Source organism: Bison bison, unplaced genomic scaffold (assembly GCF_000754665.1).
Source record: "Bison bison bison isolate TAMUID 2011002044 unplaced genomic scaffold, Bison_UMD1.0 scf7180017864289, whole genome shotgun sequence".
NCBI lineage: Eukaryota > Metazoa > Chordata > Mammalia > Artiodactyla > Bovidae > Bison > Bison bison.
The window spans coordinates 2638370-2662084 of record NW_011494861.1 but is presented as its reverse complement, the minus strand read 5'-3'; the positions used below and the strand labels follow the sequence as shown (position 1 = coordinate 2662084).

At 48.2% G+C, this 23715-nt stretch overlaps 2 protein-coding genes across 3 annotated transcripts in view; both read right to left on the bottom strand.

The window, feature by feature from the left end:
* Positions 1-5147, bottom strand: part of SRM (spermidine synthase) — a gene marked incomplete at its 3' end in the record, with an annotated part of 21631 nt that extends 16484 nt beyond the window's left edge. Inside the window, exon 1 of the mRNA XM_010850185.1 lies at positions 5079-5147. Within this exon, the coding sequence (XP_010848487.1) occupies positions 5079-5147 (69 nt within the window). The remainder of the gene's footprint in view (positions 1-5078) is intronic.
* A 202-nt stretch (positions 5148-5349) lies between these two features.
* The window catches only part of EXOSC10 (exosome component 10), a 23589-nt gene continuing 5223 nt past the window's right edge, over positions 5350-23715 (bottom strand). The window contains exons 6-25 of one of the 2 annotated variants that reach the window (XM_010849897.1): positions 23474-23588; positions 21538-21613; positions 21136-21246; positions 20792-20935; positions 20080-20270; positions 18490-18646; positions 17968-18116; positions 17748-17798; positions 16744-16855; positions 14955-15005; positions 14707-14785; positions 14506-14615; positions 12455-12550; positions 12037-12111; positions 10609-10696; positions 9452-9525; positions 8754-8925; positions 7868-7929; positions 7230-7306; positions 5350-6452 (exon numbers count right to left, since the gene is read on the bottom strand). In XM_010849897.1, coding sequence (XP_010848199.1) covers positions 6422-6452; positions 7230-7306; positions 7868-7929; positions 8754-8925; positions 9452-9525; positions 10609-10696; positions 12037-12111; positions 12455-12550; positions 14506-14615; positions 14707-14785; positions 14955-15005; positions 16744-16855; positions 17748-17798; positions 17968-18116; positions 18490-18646; positions 20080-20270; positions 20792-20935; positions 21136-21246; positions 21538-21613; positions 23474-23588 — 2021 coding nt within the window. In that variant the 3' untranslated portion in view covers positions 5350-6421. The remainder of the gene's footprint in view (positions 6453-7229; positions 7307-7867; positions 7930-8753; positions 8926-9451; positions 9526-10608; positions 10697-12036; positions 12112-12454; positions 12551-14505; positions 14616-14706; positions 14786-14954; positions 15006-16743; positions 16856-17747; positions 17799-17967; positions 18117-18489; positions 18647-20079; positions 20271-20791; positions 20936-21135; positions 21247-21537; positions 21614-23473; positions 23589-23715) is intronic. The other variant, XR_826099.1, reaches the window with a different exon arrangement.

Below are 23715 nucleotides of genomic sequence, written 5' to 3'. Positions count from 1 at the left end.
ATCCAATCTAACAAAATCCTATGGAAATCAACCCTGAATATTCATCAGAAGGACTGATGTTGAAGTTGAAGTTTCAATACTTTGGCTACCTGATGCGAAGAGCTGACTCACTGGAAAATATTCTGATGCTGGGAAAGACAGGGCAGGAGGAGAAGGGACTGCCGAGGATGAGATGTTTGGTTGGCGTCACTGACTCAGTGGGCATGAATTTGAGCAAACTCAGGAGACGGTGAACGACAGGGGAACCTGGCATGCTGTAGTCCATGGAGTCCCTAAATTGGGTACTATTAGCAACTGAACAGCAAGAGTTTTGTAAACATACCCTACGAGGGGGCTACAAGATGCAACAGAGTTCTGGTTGCCCATAACAAGGCTAGTCCAAAAGGGAAAATCCCAACCAACATTCCATCGCAGGCAAAGCCTGATGCAATAGGGAAGGATTCCCTGGTGTTGCCACATGGGAGCCCTGTTGTTTAGTTGCTAAATCGTCTCTGACTCTTTTGTGATCCAGTGGACTACAGTCCTCCAATCTCCTCTGCCCATGGAATATTACAGGTAAGAATACTGGAGCAGGTTGCCATTTTCTCCTCCAGGGGATCTTCCTGACCCAGGGATCGAATGAATGTTTGTCTCCTGCATTGGCAGGCAGATTCTTTACTGCTGAGCCATCAGGGAAGCCTGTAATAACTTACGTGCTAAGGTGCTTAGTCGATCAGTCATGTCTGACTCTGTGACTCCATGGACTGTAGACATTGTAGCCAATGTAGACATTCTTCCAGTGGGTTGGTGCTGAGGTAAATAGGAGTCCACATCATCAACTTTCAGGTCCAACTGATGTGGGGTCTACAAGCTTGTGGGCAACATACCATCATTAATCACTAACTTCTCCCACCTGGAGGGGGTTTCAGTATCTGTAGAGCAGCTCAGAGATACTGTTGTGTGTATCCTTTGATGGGGAAACAGGACCCTGCCTCAAAGCTGCTCTTGACTGTTTCTCCCTGGTCTCACATCCCCTTCCTTCCCTAATTAACAGCGGCTTGAATCTGCCCATTGGAACCCAGGAAAGGTCATGCGGGCTGAATAAAGGCTGTTTCCTATAATCAAAGAAATGGGGGACACAGAAAGGTCTTGTGCCCAGGAGCCCCACAGGGCCCTGCATGGGATCAATTTCAACCTCCACTTGGAGGTGGGAAGCCTGCGTCCTCTTGACCCAGATGAAAAACACACTGGTGTTTGTTAGTACAAGCCTCACGTCTTATAGCAATGAGCCTTGATTGAGTTAAACTCCTTTTAAAGGGGAAATGAGCCAAAGCAGTAAAAGAATTGCTAGGCAATTATGTGGAAGCTTGGATGGGAGAAGAGTTTGGGGGAGAATGTGTGTTGTGTGCTTAGTCACTCAGTCGTGTCCGACTCTTTGCAATTCCATGGATGGTAGCCTGCCAGGCTCCTCTGTCCATGGGGATTTTCCAGGAAAGAATAGTAGAGTGGGTTGCCATGCCCTCCTCCAGGGGAACTTCCCAACCAGGGATTGAACCCAGGTCTCCCGCATCGCAGGCAGATTCTTTATCATCTGAGCCACCAGGGAAGCCCAAGAATACGGGAGTGGGTAGCCTGTCCCTTCTCTAGGGGATCTTCCTGACACAGGGATCAAACCAGGGTCTCCTGCATCGCAGGTGGATTCTTTACCAGCTGAGCTACTAGGGAAGCTCTTGGGGGAGAATGGATACATGTATATGTATGGCTGAATTCCTTCGCTGTTCACTGGAAACTCTCACAACATTGTTAATTGGCAATGTTGTTGTGATGGCTTCCCTGGTGGCTCAGATGGTAAAGAGTCTGCCTGCAAAGCAGGAGACCCAGGTTCAAACTTTGGGTTGGGAAAATCTCCTGGAGAAGAGAATGGCTACCCACTCCAGTATTCATGCCTACAGAATCCCCATGGACAGAACAGCCTGGTGGGCTACAGTCCATGGGATCACAAAGAGTCAGACATGACTGAGCAACTGACACTTTCAGTTATGTTGTTGTTCAGTTGCTAAGTCGTGTCCAACTCTTTGATTCCATGGACTGTAGCACACTAGGCTTCCCTGTCTTTCACTCTCTCCTGGAGTTTGTTCAAATTCATGCCCATTGAATTGGTGATGCTATCCAACCATCTCATTCTCTGTCTGCCCCCTTCTCCTTTTACCTTTGCTATATCCTAATACAAAATAAAAAGTTGTTTTTAAAAAAAGAATTGCTAGAAGACGGCTCCCTTGGAACTGTTAACCTACTCAGGGTCGGGATCACACAGCCAGCCAAAGAGAGTCAACCCATGCCAGTTACTGCAGGCTGCCTGGGTTCAGCCCTGTACTTGGGTCATGGTGCTTACATCACCGCCTGCACATCAAGACACTTATACATACTCTGAGTTGTGACAGTCTGCTTACTTCTGTGTGGCCCGAGCCAGACTGTAAGCAGACTAGGGATGGTGTTTACAGCTGGCAGCACTGGGTAACAGGCTGAACATGGGCGGCCAGGACGTGGGCCCAAGCACCCGGTGGAATCAGCTGTCTTGGCTTCCACCCAGGCACTGCACAGCTGAGCCCAGGTCAGGGCCCTGGCATTCCCGGGGCACTGCATGGGGGTGTGGGTGGGGCAGCGGGAGGTCAAGTCTGTCCCGTCCCTCCTGCAAGCTAAACAAAGCTGTTCCAGCACGTGCATCCGCAAATGAGGACAATAAATGACACCCTTGACCCTCCTGTAGAGGAGATAGAGCTGTGGTCTTAGCCTCAAATACCAATAGCAAGCGGGACCTCTAGGATAATTTGTACAGCAGTAGCCCAGACCTTCCAAGTTGAAAGAAAATGAAGGTCCTGAATACATTTTAGGTGAAAAAGTCCCCAGATGTACAGGGACCATGAGCCCAGAAAGGTCACCCAGTTTCAGATCACAAGGAGGAAAAACTGGTTTTGCCAGAAGTAGCCCCTGTCATATACCTCCCTTAAATCTACAACTGATAGGGAAACTCAGGACGGGGAAACCTGAAATGCTCCCTTGCATTCAGACCAATGTGTGTTTACAACTCAGTGGTAAAGCGACACCATTCAGCAGGTCAACCGTCTCAGCCTCCTAAGGGCAGCTAGTTTATAAGAGGACAGGAGGGGGTGAATGGCTACCGTCCAAGGCGATAGGGCTGCCACAGGGCAGGAATGTGTTTCTGTCTCTGATTAGCACTTGGGAGTCATTTTTTTAAGCATTGTGTGTAGCCAGGTAGACAGCTGTGTTTCTGAGTGTAAACGAATTTGGCCAGTACACGGTGTTACTCGGTTGAAAATGCTTATGGCAAGCTTCCTAAGGGCCACAAACAGCAGTGTACCTCCTTGAGCAAAAAGCCCTTCTGCTCCGCTTCTGCTCTTAAATTCTCTACCTCCAACCCCACCCGGTCCTGCCAGGTTGTCTTCCCAGAGCGCAGGGCCCTTCACAGCCTCCACGGTTCGGAATCACCAAGCAGTTCCCAACTGACACGTACCCCCCACCCCCCACCTCACACTCCTCCCTGGTCCTTGAGCATCCAATCAATTTCCCCACGGCTTTAAGCTTCAGTGAAATGGAGCTACAGATGTTCTCCAAACCTCCAAGGCCCTTGGCTCCATCCCTTGGCTCAGTGGTCCTGGACTTTGGGGTTCCAGGGACCCGTAAAACTTAAAAAAACACACTGGGGCACTGATATCAGGTTGCCAACTTTTTTTTTTGCATAAGACACTTAGAAAAGACCTCTACTTGTACAGTTTACAGTCTCCATCTTATTAAAAAACAAAATCACGACTTCCCTGGTGGTCCAGTGGTTAAGACTCTGCATCTCTACTGCAGGGGCACAATTTGATCTCTGGTTGGGGAAGTTCCACATACAGTGCAGTGTGGGAAAAACAAAACCAAAATGACAACAAAATCCAGACAAAATGAGCAAGGATAACTTCCAAATACAGGACAAGGACTCATTTTACCTCCATGAGGAATTTACTACATTGTCACCACTATTCATTTCACCTCTGAGAGGTGGTGAGCCCCCTAAACATGAGGCCCCCTGCCTTGCGTTCAGCCCTTGGTCTTCAGACTTAAGCACACACAAAAGAACCACCAGGAGAGTTCGGACGGGGTGGGCCCACTCCCCCAGCCTGATAGGGCTGGTCTCGGGAGAACCTGGGGCTCTGTCCACTCTTTGAGTAAAGCTGGCAACAAGGTTCTCTGCACTTCTTACCTTATGAAGCCTCCTCAGGGCATCCTCAGTAGAATATAATCTCTTTCTTTGGTTAAAAATTTTTTTTGGCTGGGCTACGTGTCATGTGGAATTAGTTCCCCCGCGATCAAACCTGTAGCCCCTTGCATTGGATATGTGGAGTCTCTACCACTGGACCACCAGGCAAGTCCCATGAATATAATTTCTTAAAAAAATTCCCATCTCTTTTTTTTTTGACCAGGGATTGAACTCAGGTCACAGCAGTGAAAGCCTGGTGTTCTAACCACTAGACCGCCAGAGAACTCCCTCATCTAGCTTTTATAGTGGAGACTCCTCTCATTTTCTGGCAGATGACTGCCTCAATGTCCATTCTTACCAAATTCTGACTAATTATAGAATTACAGAACCCTGGATTTTCAGCTGGGCATTGAACTAGTGAGTTTCTCAGTATCCTTTGATGTGGTCATGTGACTAAGTTCTGGCCAGTGGGGAGTGGAGGTTGGGTGCTGGTCTCCCCTCCTTCCAGCTGAACAGAATGAGGATGTGGCGGGTGGCATGGGGGCAGTCACCAGGCCCAGGAGGTGGGAGTCCTGTGCTCCAGTTAAGGATGGTAGAGCAAAAAGATGGCAGTCAAGAGTCTGAGGACCACCAGTCACTGCACCAGCTCTGGGCTGACTGCATTTACAGAGAAGTGAAGTCACTCAGTCGTGTCCAACTCTTTGCGACCCCATGAACCGTAGCCTGCCAGTCTCCTCCATCCATTGGCTTTTCCAGGCAAGAATACTGGAGTGGGTTGCCATTTCCATTCAGAGAAAAGACATCTTTTGCTAAGCCAGGGATAGTTTGGCTTTTCTGTCACCTTCGACCACTCGAGTCCTGCCTTGTTCACACTCTGGATGTCCTGGACTGCTCTCCGCAGCACAGCCATGTCTGGTCTGGCTTGGCAACCCTGTGGAGTCTCACACACAGTCAGCCCGCTCAATAACTCATGGGAAAGACTTCCAAGAAAGTAGGTTCCTTGTTTAAATATTTGTTAAAAAAAATATTGGTATCATTCTGTGCTTTCTTGATAGCCCACCTAAGGACTAAAATCAAATGGAATTTTGAAGAATAATCAAGAGACTGGGTCAGGAATTTATACAAAAAGTTTAGTGTTACATTAAGCATAGTACAAAAATGGTGGTCCCACGGTTAAGAATCCGCCTGCCAGCAGGGTACACAGGTTCAATCCCTGGTTCGGGAAGATCCCACATATCACGGGGCAAGTAAGTCCATGTGCCACAACTACTGAAGCCCATGTGGCCTTAGAGCCTGTGCTCTGCAACAAGAGAAGCCAGTGTAATGAGAAGCCTGAACCCCGCAACTACAGAGTGGCCCCTGCTCGCTGCAACTAGAGAAAAGCTTGAGTTCAGCAATCAAAAAAAAAAGTACAAAATGGAAACCTAAATGTTGAATGATGTGCATTAGCTAAAATGAATTTCAGGATGAGAAAGGTCTCATAATATAAATTTTAAAGGTGAAACACTATAGAAATATAAGGTCGTTTGGAAAGTATTCACAACTAAGGTAAAAAGCCTTTTCATCAAAATACTAAACATTCTCTCTGTGCCGCAAGATTAAAGATGATTGAATTTTTCTCTTTGCATTTTTCTATGTTTTTCTCATTTCCTATAATAAACATGTTATTACTTTTATAACGGGGAAAAAACAAAATGTAAAAAAAAGAGAGAGAAAGGAATAGAGAAGAGACCAGGCTGTCGAGAAGCCCCAGTGGCTCTAAGCACCCATCAGTCCCTCTTCCCGAAGGTACTTTTCACCATCTGGCTTCATTTGCATGATGTGCAGGCGTGGACAAGTGCATCCTCTCAGGATGGAGAGTTAGGTGGGCATAACTCTGGCCTGTGGAGGCCTCTCTTTCCTGAGTCCTGGGTGTCTCCTGCATTCCTCCTCGGGGGAAGTTTTGGATTTCTCCGGAAACCACACTCCAAGGGCACATTTACCCCAGACCGCTGAAGAGGGTGACCTGGAGAGGAGGTGTGTTCTTGCCTGCCAGAGCTGGAGTGGCCGCAAAAGAAAAGTCAGGCACCCGCTTTCTTCCAGCAAGAATTATTTTTTAATGGTTTAAAAACGAGTCTGTACAAAACCAGCACCACTGTCTGGTGCTTCCAGTCCACCAGGGGATCCTGAAGCTGTCTTCCAACACTATCTCTTTGGCCAATTGTGCCTGAAACCTCTGTAGAGACAGTGTGCAAACAAAAGGGTTAGTTCTTGCAGTCTGGCTTAACAGTGGCAGTCAGCCAGTTTATAAAACTTTGTGAGCCTTAACACTGCAGAACTGAGGGACAATGGTCTGTTTGGGGTTGAGGAGAACTGAGCTGGGCAGTAGAGTGCCCCCGGCACTCCAAGGGCACTCCAGGGGACAGGAGTGGAGGCGGGAGCAGCAGCGCCCTGTGGCCTAGTGAGGGAGGGCTGGCCGAGCTGAGGATGGTCCCTCCTCCGCTGCCACATCCTGGGAGCGTGTCCTCCGACTTCAGGGTCTGCTGCAAGGATTAGGGTTTCAGGCTTTTAACTAAATTACCCTTTTCTGGGCGATGCCATGCGACTTGAGGGATCTTAGTTCCTCAACCAAGAATTGAACCCAGATTATCAGCAGCAAACGCACTGGACTGCCAGGGAATTCCCTAAAATATTCTTGGACAACAATGACTATCCATATTTGCTTACTGATTTTTTTTCCTCTTTCCTCAGAGAGGGGCTGATGTAGGCAGATTTCAAACCTATTTGCTCTGGGATGACCCTAGGAGACCATGTGGTGATGGGAGAGGGCTAAGGGTGACTGGAGTCCTAGGAGGTGTGGTTACGACTGTGGTTTCCGGTGATCACCTCTCCTCCTCCCAGCTCAGTTTTCTGACTGACAAAGATGGGGATCAGGCCAGGAGATGTGCTCTGAGACTCTCTCTAGGTGAGGCCTCCCCAGGTTTCCCTGGCCATGATGGTGTCTTGCACGTACCTGTCTGACTTTCCAGTTGGAAAGGACATGCTTTTGTTTCCAATCGACTGTTTAATTTTTTTGGCTGCAATGCATTTCTGAAAAGACAAGAAACCATCTAGGCTGAGTGACGACCATAACCGCACGACGCACAGGAAAACACGCCTAGGCTCAGACGGCCCATCAGAGCCTCCAGTGCCAAGGGTATGACTCTTGGGTTTCCTTGCAACTGGACATTTCTGGGTGTTAGAGAAGGTAGGCTGTACAGATGAGCTACTGAGGGAATGGCCAGGCTCTACACAGGGCTCGCTTGCCCTCCCCACGCCAGACGTCCAGTCACATTGCACTTTGGCGGCAGCAACGCCCACTCGGGCAATGGCAGGCCTGTACTGGTACCACAGGGAGTGTTTCCAGCCTGCTGCTATAATTCCCAAGGCAGCAAACAGTAACACCCTTCAAAACCACACACCCACTTTTAGAGACACAACATTTTTTTTCTTGCTGAAATAGGTGATGGGTATTGTTTGTGCCTGGGAAGAAATGAGGTGAGGGAAAAGCTATGCAGACAGAGAGGATTCCTAGATGGGCCAGTCTTGCCAGCAGTGGAGGGTCAACAACATACACCTCAAGCCCACTGGAATTCTCAGTCTGTTTCTTACCTTGCCTGACTGCGGCTGCTTGCTTGGGTCAAACTGGGAAGAAGGTTTGGATTTGCTGTTTCCTGAAAGGTAAGAGAAAAGAGAGGCCGGTGACCATGTGAGTGAGTTAATATACACCACAGACTCACTACCGGGCCAGGTGCACAAGATCCAGGCAGCGTGGGCTGTCAGCTCACTAGCCCTTCACAGACAGAAACTTCTGGCTTGTTGTCACCTCACAAATCATGTTCTCAGTAGCTAAGGGCAGCCCGGAGGCCAGGCTCGTTTCTCATAGGTCTATTCTCAGGTCAGGGGCCGGTGGCTAAAGCACTGGCCAGTTCACATCAAGAAAATCCCTCTGGTTTCTGTGAAGGATGAAGCCACTGTCTGTAAACTGAGGCGAGAGGGGATGTTCTTGCAGAAAAGATGGCTGTGTCGCCAAGGAGGCTGCTCTGTCATCAGGAATGTCACTGCAGTCCTTTCAACAGACAGGCTCTCACAGGCTAAGGAGGCACAGAGCGTCATCTTCTAGGCACCAGGCTGTCTCAACAAACCACATCTTTCTCAACAATCCACATCTTTCCTCTATGTGTGTATGTCTGAGAAAATGTGTTTCTAGGCACAACTTGTGAAGAAGGCTGGACCACAATTATTAACAGAATGGACACTATCTTGATGAACCACCAGAGTGGCTCCTGCAGCTCAGCCCTGGGGGCTGAGGGTGGTGGGTTTCTGCCCTGTTCCTGTCATGTCCTTGTGTTGCCCTCACAATTCCAGGTTGCCTGCCTGGCCTTGGGTGGAGCTTAATCTCCACTGAAGTTCTGCTCTTTCCTCCCTTCCCTGTCACCTGCTTCCCCCCATGGGATGTGGTCAGGTGGTCTCTGCGGGACACCCCCTCTGGCCTCACCAGCAAAAGCCTTGAAATCCAACTTGCTGTAGTCATAGGGAGTGAAGTCTTTTTCTGGTGGATCTGGGTCTTTTGGCTTCTTGGAAATTTTGAGGCGTTTCTTCTCTTGCTTCTGTTCTGTCGTCCTCGGGTCACTCGTCGCCCGCTCTCTCTTCTTGGCAGCGTTCTCTAGCTGTGGATTGAACAGATCTGTAAGAGGGAAGCACAGCCACGACCAGGGCAGGAGGCCACTCTGTGTGTGTGACCCCTGTGAGCACCCTGTGAGGCACACGATGCCTCCAGAGCTGTAAACACAGGCTTGGGGACGGAGAGAGGAGCACTGGCGGTGGGGGGCCGAGCTCCCAGCTGGAGGATGACGTCAGGCCACTAGGAAAGGCCAGAGCTGAGCACTCCAGGGTGCTGGGGAGCCGGGGGGCAGGGGGTGAAATAGCTCCCAGGTGGAGTGGGACACAGAGTGGGCTTGATGCCTCACCTCCTTCTACAGGCCAAAGGCATGTTTATCCCAAATGCAGCGGGAGAACCATCCCAGACGGACAGTGACGTCAACCTTCTGGGTGGGGGGCAGGGGGTGGCCACGAGGCAGCACTACTGGACCGGCAACCGGAAGACGCCTACAACCCAACGCTGAGGGTGAGCCCTCCCAACATTCCACACCACCCCAGACCACGACCAGAGAAAGCAGAAACGCAGGCACGTACTGCAGCCTGCGGGCGGACGGACACGGCCTGCTCCGCGGCTGCCCTATACACCTCTTGGGCCTGGTCCCGGGCAGCTGCAAGAGAGAGAGAATGGTCTCTGTGATTGTGGCAGCAGCCGGGTCTCTAGGCCACACTGCTTGCGGCATCACCCCTGCTGATCGCGGCCACCCTGCCCCTCAGCCCCAACCCCCACATCCCTGGAGGACCCTGCCTCGCGGCTCAGCCCACGTTCCTCTCCTCATCAACCAACCTTGGGGTCCACATCCCTGCCTGCTCTTCACCTAGCGGCCTCTGTGACTCCCCTGAGGACGCGGTGTCAGGATCTCAACCTTAACAGGTCAAGGACCAGAACCAAAACCTCCTCCGCCTCTAACCGGGCCCCCTGCAGCCTCACTGTTCACACAGCCCCGCCTCCCAAGGCGCTCAGGATAAAACCTCCTGTCCAGGACTACCTCACCCAATGCTGTCAGCTTCTCTATGCGACATGACAGGCTCTGAGTTTCCACCACCTGCCCTGCCCCCATGACATCCACACCAGTGTCCCCCTTCATCTGCACCCTGTGCTGCCTCCTGACTGGACTGTCTGCCCTGTCCTCTGCCCAGCAGCTGGTGAGGCCTCCATACCTAAGTCAGGGTACGGCCCTCCCCTGCTCAGAGCCCTCCATGGCTTCCAACTCACTTGGAGTAAAAGTCCCAACAACAGACCCCTGCCTGCTCTCTGTCCTACCCTCCACCCACCCCCTGCCCCCATCCCTTTGGCCTCCTGGGTCACTCTGAGCAGTATTGCAAGCTGTGGCCTTGGCCTCGCTGGGCTGCCAATCTGAACACTCTCCCCTGATGGCTGCGGGTCTTGGCTCAATGTCACGTTCACTAGACCGCCTCCTGTACTGCTGTACAGAAGCAGCCTGCACCCCATTAGGCCCAGCCGCAGCACTTCCTTCCTCTCTCTTTGCGTAAGTACCCGCTGCCCTGATAGCTCACACATCTCCGGCTCACTGTCTTCCACCCCTCGGCAGAAGGGAGGCCGTGGAGGGGAGGGCTGGGGCTGCTCAGCTGTGCCTAGAGCTTTGCTCGAGTAACTGGACAGAACAGTGAGCCAGGGCTGCTCTCAACCAAAGGTGCCGGCTGAGCTGACAAGGGGGTGGGCGCTACACTACCTGTGTGCTCAGCTGCCTTCTTCTTGGCAGTTTCTTTAGGTTCTCTTTGTACCTGTACCTGGCTTGCCAGCTTCCAACGGTTGCTGATCTATAAATGAAAACAAACACAACAAAAAATCTCCAAAACTCAGCTGCCTAGGATGATTCTTTTAATGAGGTGATGCAGAGCATGCTGACTGGTAGCTATATACATTCTAGGTCCTAAGTCCCATTATCTAATGATCCTGTATCTAATGACATGAAAAATAAGACCTCATGCTGGCTTTATTTATAAAGTACTTATATTATCTAGGCACTGGGTTGGATGTCTGCATATCCAACCATTCAGTCCCTTCTATGACTCTGAGGCAGAGGTACCATCATCACACCCACTTTATAGACAGGAAATAGGTTGGGAGAAGCTAAGTAACGTGTCCAAGGGGACATGATTAATAAATGGTAGAGATGGTGTTCAAGGCAGGACTTCTGCGAGTCTAATGTGCTTCTTTACAACACATTTACCTGGGGCATGAGAACACATCTTGGTGACAGGAAATGGTAAGTCTGGTGGGCAGGGGGGTGGGGGGGGGCACAGATGGCTGCCCTGAGTAAGCCACAACCGGGGGGAAGAGAAGAGACAGCAGAAACCTCACCTGACTCCCTGTTTCTAAAAACAGCAGGCTTACCAACAGCAACAGGGCAGAGGCCCATCAGGATTTCAGCCTGATTCTCTTTTCTGTTTTTTTTTTTTTCGGCCGTGCCACATGGCACGTATGAGCTTAGTTCCCTGATTAGGGATGGAACTCTCGTCCCTGCATTGGGAAGCGTGGAGTCTTAACCACTGGACTACCAGAGAAGTCCCTTGGCCTGACTCTCTGGCCTAAAGAGAAGTGCCGGGGTGGGGGTCGGTCGGGGGCAGAGGGAGCCAGGCCACCCATCTGATCAGAGCACCACCTCCCGCAGGGAGGAAGAGGGCTTTTAACAGACAATTAACATGACGGCTCCCAGGAATATCTCATGGGGATCCAGGGAAGATGGATTCTTATTCTTACTTAAAATGCTGTTAAAACAAACCACACAACATACAATAGAATGTTTCAAAATTTAAGCTGTCATCTTTAAGAGCGTTAAAGTAATACTCATAAATAGAAATGCATCAAGCTGTGCATTTCATATCTGTATACTGTATACCTTGTAAATTAAACTTTAATTAAAAAAAACAAAAAACAAAGACCTGTTTCTTTAAAAAGTTCCCCAATGCTTTCAAGAATCTGATTAAAGTCTGGCTCCTCTCTCTGGAAACAATGCTTATATATGAAGTGTTTCTTGCACTCATTTTCAGGGAGGTTCAAAGATGGGCTTGTTTAGAACAGAAACCTGGTTTAAGAAATTAAGAAGTCCTCTTTTCTTAGAAAGTTCACTCTTAGAAAGGGTGACAAATCCACTTACTTCATAGATTTTCGATGATGGATCAAACTTTGCTGACTGAGAAATGTGAGCCCGGTGTTCTACTGAAGGCAGAAACTGGAGAAATGGAAACAGTCATGTTAAATGCTGAGAAACAGAATCTGGACCCAGAATTCAGTGGCACTCAGATGCGGGTGTCTTGCTGGTTACATCTTAGGAGGCCTCAATGCAAAGTGTCAGCCTGGCTGCAGCTGCCTGGCCCTCAAGTGGGGTCCTCTTGTTGACCTGGTCTCAGAAGACCTGACTCGGGGTCTTCACCAACTGCCAGGGATGACGTCACGGTGGTGAGGCTTCTTCGGTCTCTGAAGTCTCTCGGTTCCTTTTTCAGGCAAAAGGCACCTACAGCTGCAGAAAGCTCTGCCTCTTCTGTCAGCCCTTAACATATGTAACCAGTACTTACCATCCGAAATGGATTTTCAAAGGACTCCATTATGTTCTGGGCTTTTTTCTGTGCAACCGTTAATGGACTTTTTTCATTTCCTTCAGCACTAGGTTCCTGCAGGGACAGAGAACAATGGCTTACAATCGTGACCATTTTATGATATTAGATGCCGCAAGAGGAGTAACAGTAATAGTAATAACGCCAACAGCTGACTTTTTAAAGTTACTTATTTATTGGCCACGCCACACGGCACGTGGGATCTCAGTTCCCCAACCAGAGATTGAACCTGTGCCCCCTGCAGTGGAAGCGTGGAGTCTTAACCTCTGAAGTGCCAGGGAAGTCCCAATACACACTCATTGAATTGATGAGTTCTCACCACATCCTTACAACCTACAAGGTATGTGGTGTTACTCTCACCATCGTACAGATGAGGAAACTGAGGCTGAGAGAGCTTAAGAAAGTCTTCCAGAGCCTTACAGCTAATAGGGGCAGAATAAGGATGTAAGCCCAGATCTGGCTGACTGGAGAACCTGGGGTTGTAACCTGAAATTAGCTGAAATTTAAAGTCATACACCTTTATAGGTGACCAACAAAACTATGCAACAGAATGTCGCTCTCACCAGGGGCATCAGCCTGCGCTAGCCCCTGGCCTTCTCTGTAGTCAGGCTTCCTGAGCACCAGGAACACGGATGCAGCCTCTGCTAGACAACACACAGCACTTACACATCCATATAGCTGCAAGTTCATGCTCACATCTTTAGCTGCCTAATCACCTTGGTCAACTAAAGGTCCTAGACTTCTTTTTGCACTGGCTACTCAAACAAGACTAACTGTATGTAGTTAAGAGAAAAGGAAAGTTCACTCCCAGACAGTTAATACATCTTGCAAGTGGTACTTCACCTCCCTGGCTCTGGCGCAGCATCTGAGTGTGATGGGAGAGTTGTGAATGGGATTGGACCACCCAGCTTCTTACCACCTGAACATGTGCTAAGAATGAAACTTGTTCTTTATCCAGACAGTATTCTTGCTTCTCTTTCTCAGTTCCTTCTTTCCAGAAATTATAGTTTTTCCTTCTTACCACATCTGTTCCATCTCCTGGTGGCTCAGACAGTAAAGAATCCGTCTGCAATGCAGGAGACTGAGGTTTGATCCCTGGGTCAGGAAGATCCCCTGAAGAAAGGAGTGGCCACCCACTCCAGTATTCTTGCCTGGAGAATTCCTTGGACAGAGCCTGGTGGGCTACAGTCCATGGGGTCATAAAGAGTTGGACACAACTAAATGACTAACACTTTCACTTTCTTTCACACCTATTGTGTGCTGTATTCAGATTTTATCTGTGTGATTTCCTTTTTTCCTGGTCACCTCAGTAACTATCCATCCTGACCAGCACATACACCCTGGTCTTCCTTTTGCACAGAACCCAGAGCTCATGTCTGTGGTGGAAAGGAGAAGCGTGATGGGTGGGATCGACCAGGACAAGCTCTATCGTATCCCAGGCTGGACTCCAGGAACAAGGTCCCCAAGTGTGCCACACTGGATGGAGTCTCTACTCAGCCTCCCTGGGAGTGGGGAACAAGCTCCTACCCACTTCCTGGTACTTGCATCTCCTGCTGCTCACTTAATCTAACAGGCCAGATTGGGGAGAAATGCTTTTCTTTTTTCCTTCTTTTCATCCAAAGCACACATAGATGATGCTGGCGGTCGTCAGGAAAGTATACCCAGCACACGCTATGAGTTCACTGGAAACGCTGTTCCACCCCTTCTGGGAATCAGGATAAACTGGCCCTCGATTGACCTTGGATGAATGGGGAAGAAAGGCCCCTGTTTATATGTCCCTGGAGCTCCTGTCCGGCTCCCTGGGGGCACTTCCCCTGAGGATTTCCTCAGGCAGCACACAGAACCCTTCACCTCCCCTCACAGACCTCATCAGGGCAGCAAACACCATCTGGCCAATGGGCTTCCACCCCCCCCCCCCCGCCACTGGCTTCCACTTCCGGCAGACGGCCTCCTGTCTGATAAAGCCAGCACATCCCCCCAGTCTGGGTCACGTCCCGGATGGTGTCACTCACGTTAAATAATGTGACGACAGCGGTAGCGACGAGACATCTGATGTCTGGCAGGGTCTCCTCGTCTTCTTGGGCGGAGAGGAGGCCCTCCTGTTTCTGCATCGGCACAGGCCCTACAGGGAGGGGAGTCAGCATGGGCCAAGCCTACGGGGCGGCACACCGGGCAGCCCCACCCCCAGGACGTGCCAGGGGCCTCTTCGTTACCGTCAGTTGGGACGAGAGGGTAGCCATCTGACGGGGTATGGGAGCAGTCATGGGGGCCAAAGAGAACATTCTCCAATCTCTGTGTCAAAAAGAAAGCAACAGGCCGGCGTGAAGGACCTGCAGGCAGGTGGCAGCTCTGTGACCAGGTGACAGGCCCTGGTGTCTGTGAGGGAGGCTGGGTCTGTCCAGGCTGTGACTGGATCCCCCTCCCTCCCTCTGAAAAAGCCACAATGAACACATCACGGTACCTCAGGGTTGGGCAGCGGCCCACTCTTCCTCACTCCCGCTGCGACTTCAGACTACAGAGTCAAAACAGAGAGAATGTGAGGAAAGTTCCCTAAATTTGCTGACACAATCATTCTCTTTTTTCTCTCAGTGCAGACATGTCTCTTCACTAGACGGTGTCTCTCAAGCGCCCGAGACTTTCTCTCGTCCCTTCACCCCTTCCAGTGCCTGGCACCGTAATTACTTGTGCTCAGTAATTATTTGTTGGATGAAAGAATAAAACCCTTTATCACAGTGAGGCACAATACAGAAGGATTCCAAAGAGCCTGAGAAAGATTTTTGTCTAGTCACTGGCGTTTTGCTCTTTACTTGGACAAAGTATAGAGTCAAGAAAGAAATATTAGGATGAAGACATTAAATGTGCTTATCCTCGGATTCTCTTTTTTTTTTACCTCAAAGGGGCTGATTTCAAGTCGCCTGTGATCAATAATCTTTCAAAAAGTTACAAACATGTTTTACACATGCTAATATTATTACTGAGACAAAACATTAAAAACTGTGCCAATTAAAACACAAATCAAAACATGCATATCTTTCTGAACACCCTCTCTCCCACCCCATGGCAAGGGCAGAATAATGTTTGTATGGATTAAAAAACAAAACAAAACACACACACATATGTAAATCTACACATAATCTTGTGTAGACATACTGTAATATCTACCCAAGAACACCGGTGTGTTGGTATGTGTGTACGTATGGGTTTGTATTATGGGCTGGGCGTCCTGCTTTCATTTAAATTTGCCTAAACTTTAGCATCTTCTTCACAGTTAGCTCTTTCTGAATTCCCTTCTCTCCGGGGTGCTCCTGTTTCTTGTCACCTCGGCTTTCTTGTGTGGAGTGAGTGGTCCTTGACTCCACTTCCATTATCTTCAACTCTACTTGCCATTCAGAGAACACCTCTAAAGTACTTAGCATGGTGCTCAGAAAAGAACCGTGGCCACTGTCACCACCTGGTATACAGTCCCATCAATCTTTGCTTTTGAAGATGTTTCCTGAACCTGTCTTTTCCCTTCTATTCCTGTGACCGACACACTCATCAGGGCTCTTATCATCTCAGTTTGGACTACTGCCAGCCTTCCAAAATGCAGTCTCTGTGCTGAGATCCCCACTCCATTTTATCCTGCAAGGCTGACTGCCTCGGGACAACAGCTAACCAGCCCATCATCAGACATCATGAGACATCACTGGCCCTTGGATTAACAAAGATAAGGTTGCAAAGAAAGAAGGATGAGGGTTTCCCTGGTGGCTCAGTGGTATAGAATCTGCCTGCCAATGTAGGAGACGTGGATTTAATCCCTGGTCTGAGAAGACCCCACATGCTGTGGAGCAACTAAGTTCATGTGCCACAGCTATGGAGCCTGTGCTCTACAGCCCGGGAGCTGCAACTGCTGAGCCAAACTACTGAACCCTGTGCGCCTTAGACCCTGTGCTCGGCAGCAAGAGAAGCCACTGCAATGAGAAGCCTGCATGCTGCAATGAAGATTAGCTCCTATTTGCCGCAAATACAGACAAGCCCATGCAGCAATGATGCTCCAGCACAGCCAAAAATAAACAAATAAAATTTTTTTAAAAAAAGGATGAACTTTAGCTTCTGACTATCAAAAAGACACACCCACTGGATTTCCTAAATCCTGTTATTTCCTCTTGCTTTTTTTCAGAGTGGAGACCAACTCACGTGTGAAGGAGATTATAAGGAGCAAGACGCCAACAGACAGAGCTGAGAACCTGTGGAGTTGGGGAGCTTCTTACCTTGAGCAGAGGCATCTCTCGTGCCTGCTGAATCAGAAGGTGCATTTCGTTGATCTGCTGCCGTACAAGAGGAGGCACGGGGTTACAGCAAGCGATGATGCCCTGAGGTTCCCTGAAGGAAGTGAGAACACATTCAACATTGCCCAGGAGCTCGGCCCACAAAGGCTACAGGAAATAACAACGACCCGGTGAAGCCAGACTGTAGGCGCTCAGGTGAGAACTGAGGGAACATGGTCTGTCAGGGTGGCCCCGCTGGCTGTTCCAAGACGTGCTCTCTGCTGCACTTAGCCCTGAGCAGATGCCTCCTACTGCTGCCTCCTGCTCTCAGGGCGGGCTGGAATGCAGCCCCACAGCTCTGCTCACCTGCAACCCTGCAAGGAGGTGCCAGGTGATGATGAGCTTTAATTCTTTGCTTACACTCCAATTAACATCATAAGAATCTAAAATCATGAGCCACCTTAATCCAGAAGGAGGTACAGATGAAAGAGTCTGAGACATTTTCTCTCCTTTAAAGTGGATGCTCCAGGCTCAGAGACTTACACGCTGAGGCTGCTGTTAAGTCACTCAGTGGCGTCCAACTCTTTGTGACCCCCATGGACTGTAGCCCACCAGGCTCCTCTGTCCATGGGATTTTCCAGGCAAGAATACTGGAGTGGGTTGCCATTTTCTCCTCCAGGGGATCTTTCCCACCCAGGGATCGAACCCATGTCTCCTGCATTGGCAGGCGGATACTTTACTGCTGAGACACCTGAGAAGCCCAGAGACTTACGCGGGAGTCCATATAAGGGATAAACATAGAAACAGCTCCAGTTCAGAAGCTCTGCTTCCTAAATGGCAGGGCACGGGCAGAGATTCTGCATTCCTTGGACTTGCTAACTTCCTCAGAGCACTAATCTGCTCTGAGTAAACAGCTCTGAGGTAACAACAATCAGGGAAGCCGGATCTGAAGGACAAGTACTTTCTCTACTGAGGAAGTCAGAGCACATTAATCAGCCCTCACTCACTTGGGCAGCTCCTCAGCTATCTTTAGCATCATGTGGTTTGGCAGGACGTATCTGGAATAAAACACACAACAGGATCCCATTAAATTCTGCCAACAAGTTCCATGATGTGCTGTAACCCTGGGAAAATATAATCAACTTTCATGGTGAAAAGAGTTGAAAAAGCCCATTATTTCCTTGTCACCAGACCTAGCAAGAATGAAAGGGATCGACAGTCCCTTACCCATAACTCTCATCTTCCCGACGAGCTGTTTTATCCCTCCAGGCAAACAGCAGCTGAAAGGCTGTCAACTGCTGTGTGTTCAGATGCTTCTTCTGCTTCCTATAGAGTTCCAGGTAAGATTCGTCTGTGAAGATGGGTTTGATGAATTTCTGCAAAATATTAAAGAACATTCAAGATAAGTGGGAATCAATACTGTGCCCTGGGCTCTTCAGGACACTGGGCTCTTTCATGAACGTAAACAGCAAAGCAGACACGCACCGCCACGACCACTGAGCCCTTGTGCCACAACTACTGAAGCCCGTGTGCCTACAGTCCATGCTCTGCAACGAGACGCCACTGCAGTGAGAAGCCCGCAAACCCCAACTAGAGAGTAGGCCCCACTTGCTGCAACTAGAGAAAGCCGTGTGTAGCACCAAAGACCTAGTACAGCCAAAATAAATTAACTCATTTCAAAAATTTTTTAAAAATAAAAGAGCAAAGCAGAGCACGGGGACCCGAACAGAACCTGGGCCCGGGCTGTACCTTGAGGCAGATGTCGCGACTGCGCTGCCACACCACCTGCAGCTGTGTGGGCTGCTCGTTGCCGCGCTCCCACAGCTCCAGCCGCATCTTATCATAGATGTACAGCAGGTAGTGAGTGTCGTCTCGGGCGTAGCTCAGCATTTCCTCCGGCAGAGGTCTAGGGTTGCAACAGAGAACGCTGTTTCCCTGGTTTCCCCCGAGGTGGCAATTTGACTCATCTACCCTGCGGGTTCCTGCTGAAGTTCAAGAGTCTCCCCTGGCCAATACTACAGCCCCACCAGCTTCTCCAGCATCCTCATGGGACAAGCCGCTCTTTCCACAGCTGGGCAGAAGGGGCAGTAGGGCAACGATGTGGTTAAAAATCAGGGCCCTGTGTTGAATGTGAATCTTATCCCACTATGTGGCATGTGCCACATGTGGCAATGGTCAAGTAAAAGGAAGTGGTTTTTAGATTTTATCAATTTTCATCTTATAGTTCAACTTTACTAAATTCTCTTGAGACTTTCTGGCATGAGACGTGCAGAAGAGTTTGGTGCTTTTGCATACAATAGCTACAGCCTCAGAGAGGAAGCCAGCCATCTGAAAATGACCAAGGGGAGCAAGAATCCCACAAAGCGTGGCAAGACTCCCTAACAGCCTTAGATTATAGTAAATACTATAAATTACTATACTATAAATTATTATATTTATATAGTATATATTTACGATGTGCTATATTTACTATACTGTAAATTACTCTACAGTAATTACTCCACTATAAATTATTTAGATTACAGTAAATACTGCTTACAAAGCTAAGTCAGCTCTGTTCTTAGAATTCTCTCACACTTATGGGAGACCATTTCACACACATGTACCAGGGAGATGTGGATTACAAACAAGAGACTGACATGGACAAACGCTGACATGGCATGGCAATTTCAACTATTTCCATGCAGCATGATGCACTATTTATTTGTTTATCTAAGATAGTAATTCCTGACTTTTTCAAACATGAAACATTCTTTTCACTTTAATTTTCCTTATAATTTATGTTCAAGTACAATCTAATTTCCTCCTCGATAAATATGAAGCATTTTTTTAAACAAAATTTACTTCCATTTTAAAACTTTTAAATATTTCACATCACAAAACTAAACTGAAATTTATTAACATTCTCCTCTATGTAACATAATCAGTCCAACATTAACTCTACATTATTCTAAACCTTCCAGCTGTCCTTATGCCACTAAAAACAAATGGAGAAAAGCCCAATGACATTCAACTCAAGATCCAAATGGGGTACTTCCCTGGTGGTCTAGTGAGTAAGACTCTGCCAGTGCAGGGGACAGGTGTTCGACTCCTGGTCTGGGAACTAAGCCCATGCACCACAACTATGGAGCCCACCCCTCGAGGCTGGGGTCCGCAACAAGAGAAGTCACTGCAATGAGAAGCCCAAGCTCTACAATAAAGAGTGGGCCCTGCTTGCAACAATGAAGACCCAGTGCGGCCAAAAATAAACTTAAAAAAAAGAAAGAGAGATCCAAATGGTGCTACAACCACCCAGGCCTCCCTCCGCCAGCCCTGTTTGCTCATCAAGAACAAACTGACCGTATCCGCCAGTCGGCCAGCTGGTACTGCTTGTTCGACTCCACGCTGCAGTAGAGCTTCAGCAGGTGGTCCAGGGAGTGCCTGCCCAGGTTAAGAAGGCGAGCTGCCTGGTGGGTATCAAACATGTTCACCACGTACAACCCGAAGTCCTTCTGGAGCCATTCTATGTCTGAATCAGCACCATGGAAGACCTGAAAATAAAACCAAAGCCGTGCAGTACAGAGGCACAGGGCCGTTTGTGCTCTGAAATGAACTCTGTCCCTAGGTTATTAGAATACTGGAATAGATGCCAGGATAAAGAATAAGATGGTTCAGTTTTACATGCTTCTTTTAGTTTGGGCCACAGTCCTCCACAATCCTAATTGCATGCTTTTAAGTGCTAACAGCTGATGACGCTAAGAAAGCCACGTTGCTAGCTTCAAGGACAGTCATTAAGTCCAACAATCTTGAGATCAAGGGCTCGCTGCAGTATTCATTAAAGTGCTTTAACATTTTTCTGGGTGGTGACCCAGAACCCAAGGATCAAGCTTGGGTCTCCTGCATTGCAGGGAGATTCTTTACCACCTGAGCCACCAGGGAAGCCCACACGAGTGGAGGAAGTTACAATTTTTTCTCTCAGCTTTCCCGGGGCTAGCTGAAATGACGACAGTAGTAAATTGGGAAGCACTTAAATCGTGTGCTCACATGTAAGAGTGGGAAAAGGCTGGCTAACCTTAACAATAGCTGGGTCTGTGAGGCTCTCGTTGAGAATATACATGTCGCTGCGAAGCTCCAGAGTGTCAATGATGAAGTCTTCTGTCCGGGTGGAAATCTGCATCAGGCAGGTGAGCCCCAGGAAGCTCCTGTAAGAGTGGTGCTAAAATACACAGAAAGAAGGGGAAACAGCGAAAAAAGGATTTGTATCAGGCTTACAGTTAAATTGATTTTGAAAAATCAGTAATAAATGATGTGATTATTACCAAAAAACAGGTTTAAATTAGTATTAATTTTATACTTCTTGAATAGGTGAACTCACAGAAAATGTAAACACTTCCTTCTAGGTCACTAAAAAGTTACCTCCAAGTCTACCGCAAATTCTTGACACTTCAGGAGCTTTTCGTTGAGTTCCACTAGTTCATCCAGTGTGGACACGAAGTGGCAGGGTGTCTCTCCTACAGGTCTGTATAACTGCATCACAAAAGTACAGGGAGAAGGAGAAGACTATGAACCATCGTCTTTCCTTAAAGGACAAAGTGAATTATGAGTCCAAGAAATGATCTGAAGTCACACCCTTCTATTTGGGTAGCCAGAAAACTCGTTCGGCTTTCCATAACATCTTACGGGAAAACTCGAACGAATTTTTGGCCACCCCAATACTATAAAAGCAACTAAAGAAAGCCAAAACTGCATCCAGTCATTGATGTACCTGCTTATTCCTGGGCTACCTGGGAACCACCATCAGCTGAGATCGGCACTCACCTGAGGCTCTGGCTTTTGAAGGACTGAGTCTGGTGGCGTGAAGTGATCTAGTTCATATTGATAAGGATGCGCAAACCTGAATCAGTAAAACGAAAAGGTACAAACAATAAATGCTGGAGAGGTGTGGGGAAAGGGCAGCCCTCTTGCACTGCTGGTCAGAATGTAAACTGATACAGCCACTATGGCAAACAACACGGAGGTTCCTTAAAAAACTAAAAACAGAACTACCGTATGACCCGGCAATTCATCACCAGGGGTATACCCTAAGAAAACCGTAACTCAAAAGGACACATGCACCCCGCTGTGCACTGCAGCACTATACACAACTAGGACACAGAAGCAACCTAAATGTCTACTGATGGGTGGAGGAAGACGTGGCGTATATACACAACGGAGTATTAGACAGAAAGGAACAAAACGGGGTCATTTATAGAGAAGTGGATGGACCTAGAGTCTGTCAAACAGACTGAAGTCAAGTCAGAAAGAGAAAAACAAATATGGTATATTAACACACATATATGGAATCTACAAAAACTGTACTGGTGAACCTATCTGCAGGGCAGGAAGAAAGATGCAGATGTTGCGAATGGACCCGTGGACATGGTGGGGAAGAAGGTGGGACAAATGAAGAGTGGCAATAACAGACATCCACTACCATGAGTACAATGGCCAGCTGGTGGGGAGCTGCCGTACAGCACGGGGAGTCAGCCTGGTGCTGTGACGACCTAGTGGGGTGGGATATTGAAGGGGTGGGTGGGAGGGAGGCTCAAGAAGGTGGGAGGATTTATTTGCACATACAGGTGATTCCTTTTGTTGTACAGCAGAAACACAACGCTGTAAAGCAATTACACTACAATAAAAAACAAACGAAAAAAAAAACAAAAAGAAAAATCTTTGTGATTAACTCCATGATTCAAGGAAGAACAACTCTTTTAATCCAGTTTGTTAAAACAAACAAGACCATTGTGAAAATATTTTAAAAAGCATCATTGCTTCAATGATAATTCAAGTGCATAAAAAAAAAATTAGGTGCAACTTGTTCACCCTTAAAAGTATAACAATTAAAAATCTATTCATTTATAAAGATTTGAGCACTAATTGGAAAAACACTGTATAGCTGCTACTGCAGATAATACAGAAAGGTGAAATATATAATTTTTTGTGATCTGGAATAACGGATCTGTGAGGTGAGAGAGGATGGGGCAAATACCTCAGCTGTCATATACTAAATGATGCATTTTCTTCAGTTCTGCTATCAGAATTCTGGCATAAGAATCTGCTATCAGATTCTGGCATAAGAATCCTGTCTTTTTTGAGTTCCTTGAGGGCAGGGCCGCCTTTCAGCACCTTTATTTCTCCAGCACTTGATTGGAGGCCTCACAGTGCAGAGCTGGGGCTGAGGCATGAATGCCCCGACGCTCTGGCTAAGTGTGAGAGAAGGACCAACACTGACGAAGTCCCCCTCATCTTTTTTCTTTACACTGAAGGCAAAGTCCTATTGTCTGTTTATAGCAAAGTTTTTCCAAGTTGCCTATACTGCCAGGGAGAAGGCCTTTTCTGTGCTAAGTTTACAAGTGAGCCTTACCTTCCTGTGTGAGACCCCACCTGACAAGAGAGGCAGAGTGGTACAAAGGAAAGAAAATTCTAAGAAAACTTGGGTTTGAAGTTCTAGTTCTGTGGGAAGTTAGCATCTCAAGTTTGGTTCTTTCATCTGTATAGCAGGGACGAGAGCAACTGGCAGCTCTTAGGACTGTGTGAGGCCCTCTGTGAACACAAGCAGGAGGTCAGCTGATAAGATTCACCTCGGGTTGAGGGGAAGAGTCACCCACTCCTCAGGTTCTGCTCTCATTCACACATTTTACAAAAGTGACGCAGAGTGAAAACACACATGGTGGTCAAGTCTCACAACAGGACACTCAGACAGGTGAACACTTACATGTCCTGCTCCACCTGCTGGGTTCTCTGCTGATGGATTAAATCTGCCAGGGCAGGGGGGACATCCAAGTCCTCAGGGCGGTCTTGTGGGCGTTCCCGCCTTTCTTTGGAGAGTGCTGGAGACCCAAGCAGCAACAAAGACAGGTTTACACTTTGTCTAGTTACCAAGGGTTAACTGGCTCCCTCTGAATTTGAACAAAGGAAGACGGGAGGGAGACCTCTCCCCCTTCACTTGTGTTGTTG